Here is a 6,974-nt window from a genome sequence, read left to right as displayed (position 1 = left end):
CCCCCACCCGCCACAAGCTGAAAGTTTTTAACGGATGCCACCGTGACACGGCCATGGAAGTTCAGGCACCAGCACCGGAGCTGCTCGTGCCACCTTGGTGTCTTGTTTTTCAGCACCAAGGCCGAGTCTTTTGGATGGCCCAAGTCCCCGGGTGGCGTGTTACTGCTGCTGGCTGGTTTGGATGGGGATCGGAACGGAAACGGGAACTCTGACGGCGTTGGAGCTACTCCTCCAGGTTCAACGGAGTTTGCAGGTATTGTATCCATAACGCAACGCATTCTTCTTGGTCCCCTGTCATTTCATCAAGAGATCAAGAAACCAGACAAAAGGTAACATAACATGGTTTTAATGTTTACTACACATACAAAGACCCAGTTTTGGAGTTTCTGATCACTATAAAAAAACCAGAAACAAAGAATGTATTCTCTAAAACCCTTCTCCCAAAATCTCTTAAGTTGTGAAATAAAACTCCGATGAATAGTCAGAAACATCTTTCAGAACCAAAGTTGAGAGACAACCAATCAAAGATTTTTGTTTTCAGCCCTCGGGACAAGAAAAATCTTACCGGGAGCCTAAGACGTTCAACTCGTATGAAATCTGACCAACAGGGTAGCTTCCAAGAGGAACCTTGGGTGAAACTTTCACGAGATGAGAAGAACGACGGCTCTTCCTCATCTTCGCTCCTGCGTTTGGTGGCTGGCCGTCAAAGACAGTAAATTTTGTTCCCAGGAAGTTCGATCTTGAAAATATTCAGAAAACAATTATATCAGCTAGAGATTTCAGATCGTTATAACTTCAAGTGAATTTGCTCAAAACTGTTATAGACTATAGTATCTCACAAAAATCCCACGAGGATTCTCCGACCAAGACAGTGGGATACAAGTGAAAGATTAACCAAATAAAAGACGGTAAATTTGGTTCTTTTTCCCTTTCTGGTATAAAACCATGCAAGTTCAGGTTGTTTGCAGTCACCTTCCACCAGCTAACTTATAAAGCCATACCTTCCATTTCTTATCCGAGCAAGTGAGCATATTATGTCAATAACGCCTCAGACAAATCAAACAGTTTCAAAGCCCGAAACTAGACAGATCGGATACAGACAAATCAAGCACAAACTATGATCAGACAATAACGGATCAATATGAAAAGCATCAGATATAAGACAATGGAACAAGCAGAGGGGTCATAGACTCAGCACCTCACTTTCCCAGTGTAAGCGTCACTTCTCCTTGACATATCATCCGGACGCAACGAGATGATGTAATCAGTACAAGTCGCGTGCTTGAACTTGCATGCAGCAAGAAGAAACTTCCCGTCATCCGTCAAAGCTGCCCAAAAGAAGCGAGATTTTTCAGACTATGGGAACTATACAGCAGTCTTGAAGGGATTATTCCTTGTCATTCAAATTTCAAAGTTCCAAATACAAACAAAACACGGAGAAAGAAGAGATGCATACCATTGGTTAACCCGAGATACAGATGATAAGTCTGAGTAGTTCGGTTGCGTTTTATGAAGCATTGGATCAGAGAATCCCTAGGGCCAGGCTGCACAAATACACCAAAGCTTCAATCTTTGTCATAACAACATCAAATGAATCATAAAACATTATAGCAACAATGAGATTTATCAGAAGACCTCATTGTACCCAAACCCGTTTTTGTTACAGCCACCGAGAAAACCTCCCTCTACCCATGAATTCAACCAAAAAAAAAAAAAACAAGACTTTTGCGCCATGTGTTTGGATTAAGATGTCCTAAAACATCTACATACAATTGGCATCACAGATTGTCATCATCAACATCAAACACAAACACGACCCGTAGGACTAAGGCTGTATTCCAATTGACTCTCTACTCTCTAGAATCAAGTGTACCATAAAAAGAGTGACTTAACATGAACAAAAACGGCAAAGTGTCATCACAAACGCCACTTCTGTCACAAAAACATAGACTCGATCCGCAAAAAGGACACAACTTTGTAATAATTCAACTTTGTAAGTGTATAACCTATATCATATTTACAGAGCAATTGATGGATAGAAACCTGTTTGAGAGAGATGGGGAATGTCAATTTGGAGGAGACTTCAGGAACAGCGACGATCTCTTTGGTGAGGAGTCTCCAGCCGCGGCAGACACCGGCGCAAGCCACCACGCTCCGCCGCGACGGCCAGGCACCACTGTCGTCCGTCTCGACTCTCGTCAGGATCTCCCTCAGCAGCTCCTCCGGAAGCTCCGACCACCGACACGGTGACTCCGACTCGTCGGATGAACCCGGCGGAGACTCGGCCGAGTCGTGGACCACCCGGTGAAGCCTGGGGCGCATCTCGTGGATTAAGCTACGGATCGTCATGGGGATTTAGAGGGGAAAATTAAGGGTTTTGGGGGCGATTAATCATTGATTAAGGACGCAAAAAAGGGGGGTTTGGATTGCTAATTTACAAGAGAATCGTGAAAGGTTTTAGGTGAGAGAGATGGTGGAGGTGGTGGCGCTGTTGTTGGGAGGTTCGAAGATTCGGATAATAATGGAGGCTTTCCTTTTGGACAAAGAAGACTTCACCCTCTCTTTGCTGCTACTACTTCCACTTCCAATTTCTTTTGTTTTTGTTTTTATTATTATTAAATTGTTATTAATTATTATCGTTAATTTAACAAAGTTAATAATTCTTATTAATAATTTTTGTATTTGTTTATAATTGTGTCCAAATTCAGACGTTGAAGATTTATTTCCATGAAATCTTAATAACTAAAAGTTTTTGTGTAAATAATTCCTTTTTTTTCCTTCTCTTCTATTTGCTTTAAATTAATGGTAAAATAAGTGGAATCTTATTTCTTTTTCCTTACAAAAATATAAGTTTTTAATCTATGATTTCAATTTCATGCACCGACATAAAAAGATGTCAGGCCAAGAACTTGGTCTATTTCGGATATCTCTTTCTTACCATTTTCTACCAATATCTCGTGATTTTTTTTGTCATTATTATAACGTTTATCAATATATCTGATATTGGATTTGATTTTATACCAATCAAAAATATGGATTTCTACAAAACAATATTATTCCCCTATTTGCCAAACCAGCAATGGACTCTCGAAACAAGAGGCACTTTCACCATTATGGGAATAAAAAATATTGTAAAGAATTAATTCAGAGCAAAAGCAGCATGTTTTTTTTTTAATACTAAAGACAAAAAAAGGGAGACTATTGTATAAAATTCATAAAATCTCCAAATAGAGTATCATATATATATAAATATATATCTATGTTGGTAGTTTGGAAAATTTTTAAAATCGAAGGTGGTTTGGAAAATAAGTGTGTGCCTTGGCCGCCTTTCTTGATGTGGTTGGAATATTTTCCATATACCTCTCTAACCATTATTACTATAAAAAAAATATATATTGAATTTGTGAATTAATGCATAACCGAACTAAAATCGAATTGAAAGTCACCAAATTCAGAGTTTCGCACAATATATACGTACCCATTTTTATTTGTTATTCTTCTAAATATATAACACGTGTTCAAGTTGTAAAACTACGAGTGACACACAAAAAACAAACAATTAGAAACACGAATAAATAATCGGTAATTTAAAACTAAAACTATTTAGAAACAAAAATAAGATGTTTTCATTTACCAAAATCAAATCAGATGTCTGCATGAAAGAAAAAAAAAAAACTCGAAGAGAGCGAGCCACATCACATGTGAGCAAAATAATAATAAAACAAAACAAATGTGCAAGCCGATGGACCCCACTTTCTCTCGGTATTATCCATTTCGGATCTTTTTCACAAATATCTAAAAGCGGGGCCCTCTATATTTTCGTTTATTCCGTTTCAATCCCCTGATATTTGAATTAGGGGTGGGCACGGGTCGGATACCCGGGAAAATCGAGAGATTTGGATTCAGACCCGGGAGGCTCGGGTATTTAACTATGAGATTTGTATCCGGGATTTGGTATTTACGAGTATCCGGGGTACGGGTATCCGGAATAATAGTCGGGTACTCGCGGATATCCGGATCCGGATTTATTTAAGAAAAACAACAATATTCATATATAAAATTTTTAAAACATGAAGATATATTTATAAAAATTGATGAATTATGATAAAATATATAAGACAAAAGAGATAATAAGAGACAAATAATAATAAATTTAATTTTTTTGAATTAATATTAAAAAAATATGAAATTATTTCATCTAAAATAATTGTATTTTATAAAAATGTTATATAAATATAAGATATAATTATTTATAATCATAATACGCGGGTACCCGCGGATATCCGGTTTTAAAAATTCTATTATCCGGATTTGGATCCGGATTCACGGGTATTGAAAAATAAGGATTTGGATTCGGATTTGAAAATTACGAGTACCCTAAAATCGGGTATCCGTGAGACGAGTATCCGACGGATACCCGATTTTCGGGTATTTGTGCCCAGCCCTAATTTGAATCATACAAATTTCATACCTTGGATAAGTTTACAAGACAACAGATTTAATAAGCACGACAAATTCGTGGCGGACCTTTGTATAGGTTTGTGCCAATGTGAAATGTCCTCATGCGCCTCCCGTTCGCTCTCACCACAGCTCACAGTTTAACATAAAATCAATTTAATAATATATATATACACACACCCCAAACAAATATATTTGATATATATTATGGTGTGAATGAGGTTTGACTACTACTACACGTTAAATTACACAAAAACAAATAAAAATAGATGAACCCAAGTAGACGCATTGTCCAATAACGAAATATGATATATAGATAGAAAAGGTGGTGCACCAACTCGATGTGTATGATGACATGATTGGTTTAGAAAGGAGAGAAAAAGCATATGGTGGGTAGGAGTAGTGCAGGTATCATATTTTCCTCCTTTATCCTTTTCCAATGATTGGGACTCCTTAAGACAACGCACTCCCTCTCTAATGTTCTTTTCGGTTGTCCCTTTCCACTTTTTAAAAGACCCCCCAAACTCATAAACGGAGAATTGGAACATTTGAAAAGGGAAAAAGAAAACTCTCTAATAAGATCATATGCCCGGCCCATTTTAAGACATAATGTTATAAGACAAAAATAAATATTTAGTATCATAAACATTTTGTTTTAAAATAAAATCAAATTCAAAACGTAAGCAAGGAATGGATAAGATATTCAAATAGAGAAGGGTATTAAATGTTGTACGGAGAATTACAATATACATTAGGATACAAAGGGAAGAAGAGCATGCTCAAAGGTATGTTTACCTCGTGAGAAGAATCAATTTGCCCGCAACTCAGCTGCAACGTAATGATCCTGCATTCGAACAAATATTACACATCCATGAAAAAAAATTTAAAGATTCGTGTTCACGAAAATAATAATCCATAAGGAGGAAATAATTCCATTAACGAAAAGATTTCATGATCTTTCACTTCTAAGATTCTTAGATTAGAAGGGTTGCCAATCATAGTCACAGAGATCTTTATTGATCGCTACGCCCTCCAAAAAGTTTGGAAGAGAATGAAAGTACCTTAGTTTTTGAACTCCGGTTACAGAGTTCAGGCACAACGGGGCAGCCTCTGCAACTCTACAGCAACAAGCGAAGCCACGTTGCTAAGACAAGGAGCGACCTCCGAGTTCTTCATCTCAGAGACAATGGTGTTGATCTTGGAGAGATCGTGTCCCGATATAGACAGGATCATTGCCTGTGACATGTACTGCCTGCACGAATATCCCAAACAGTGCAAAACCCGTTTCAGAACCAGCAATTGCGGTTCATCTTGCTGCTGTCCTGTGTTCTTCTTCCTTCGCCATGCCTCTAGAACAGGCGTGACCTTAGGAAGATTAGTCAGAAATCCCGTGGTGGCCTCCCTTGAAGCTGCTCTTAGCAGCAAGAGGACACATTCCGAGGCGATGTCTGCAACTGTTGTGTTGTCCGATGCCACGAGTTCCAATAACATGCCCATGTTGCTTCCAAAGTCCGATATGTCCCTTATGCATTCTTGTGGATCGACGTCCAATGTTAAACCGCTGTCTGATAGGAGTGTCGGTTCTTTCATGTGGTTGGAGCTAAGGTCTTTTTTACTCCCGAGAGAGCGTAGCAAAAAAGCTTTGCAGAGGCTTAGAGTCGGTTCAAGGAAATCTTCCATGTCTTTTGCGTAGATGAATTCTAAAAGATTTCCGATTCTCCTCACTACTTTCAGCTGAGAGAGCAGTTTAGTCTCCATCTCTGGAGCCGAGGCAAGAGCCAAACACAGCTTGACATTGCTAACGTTTGCGCTGGACAAGTCGCCTAGAAGAAACTCAAAGCATTGTGAGACAGTCTTCAGATGTAAGATATCGGATATCTTGATGTAGTTGAACTCAACAAACATGACAAGGAGCTTCTGCGCATAAGCTGGGATGGGGTCCTCGTCCTGGATCAGGGCAGGGTAGAGAGGGAGGAAATGAGAGTTGGATACAGACTTCAGATCCTCCGATGTTCGTTGCTCAATGCCGGAGGACTCGGTTAAGAGAATTGTCATTGAATCAAACCAGATTTTCAGACAGAGAAATCGAGCATCCCCATCTTTGTTCCCTTTATAGATAGCAGCAAGACTCGGAAGCATCTCCCTGATGAAAATTTCTGCATTCTGGGTTACCAGAGGCGAGTCTTCTGCTATGCATTCCAGAACTTGCAGAAGGGTTATCCTGAAGTCATCTCTTCCCTGCAAATCATTAACAAGCAATGAGGAATTGAAGAGTGCATTTGTAGTAACTAATAAGAAAATCCAGAAAGTTTTTAACACTTTGGTCTGTGTAATTGTAATTTATCCTGCATCTTCCGTCTTCAAATCGAAATACGAGAATCAATGATCACTGTTTATCATAAGGAGAAGATGCCTAGATTTATGATTCCTGAACCAATTCCATTGCTGCCAAAATTAGAAACAAGAAGCATGGAAACAGAGCATACTGTTGATCTATGATAGAGAGACAGAAACTA

The 6,974-nt window shown here is 38.8% G+C and overlaps 1 protein-coding gene across 1 annotated transcript in view; it reads right to left on the bottom strand.

The window, feature by feature from the left end:
* LOC104818841 (tubby-like F-box protein 11) overlaps window positions 1–2,555 on the bottom strand; it is a 3,135-nt gene extending 580 nt beyond the window's left edge. The window contains exons 1-5 of the mRNA XM_010548613.1: window positions 2,044–2,555; window positions 1,457–1,544; window positions 1,199–1,328; window positions 566–739; window positions 8–291 (exon numbers count right to left, since the gene is read on the bottom strand). Of these exons, the coding sequence (XP_010546915.1) occupies window positions 8–291; window positions 566–739; window positions 1,199–1,328; window positions 1,457–1,544; window positions 2,044–2,349 (982 nt within the window). The 5' untranslated portion in view covers window positions 2,350–2,555. The remainder of the gene's footprint in view (window positions 1–7; window positions 292–565; window positions 740–1,198; window positions 1,329–1,456; window positions 1,545–2,043) is intronic.
* Between the last annotated feature and the right edge of the window lie 4,419 nt (window positions 2,556–6,974).

Source organism: Tarenaya hassleriana, unplaced genomic scaffold (genome assembly GCF_000463585.1).
Source record: "Tarenaya hassleriana unplaced genomic scaffold, ASM46358v1 Cleome3, whole genome shotgun sequence".
Taxonomy (NCBI): Eukaryota; Viridiplantae; Streptophyta; class Magnoliopsida; order Brassicales; family Cleomaceae; genus Tarenaya; species Tarenaya hassleriana.
Note: the sequence above shows the minus strand (reverse complement) of the source record. Positions and strands in the feature narration are given on the sequence as shown.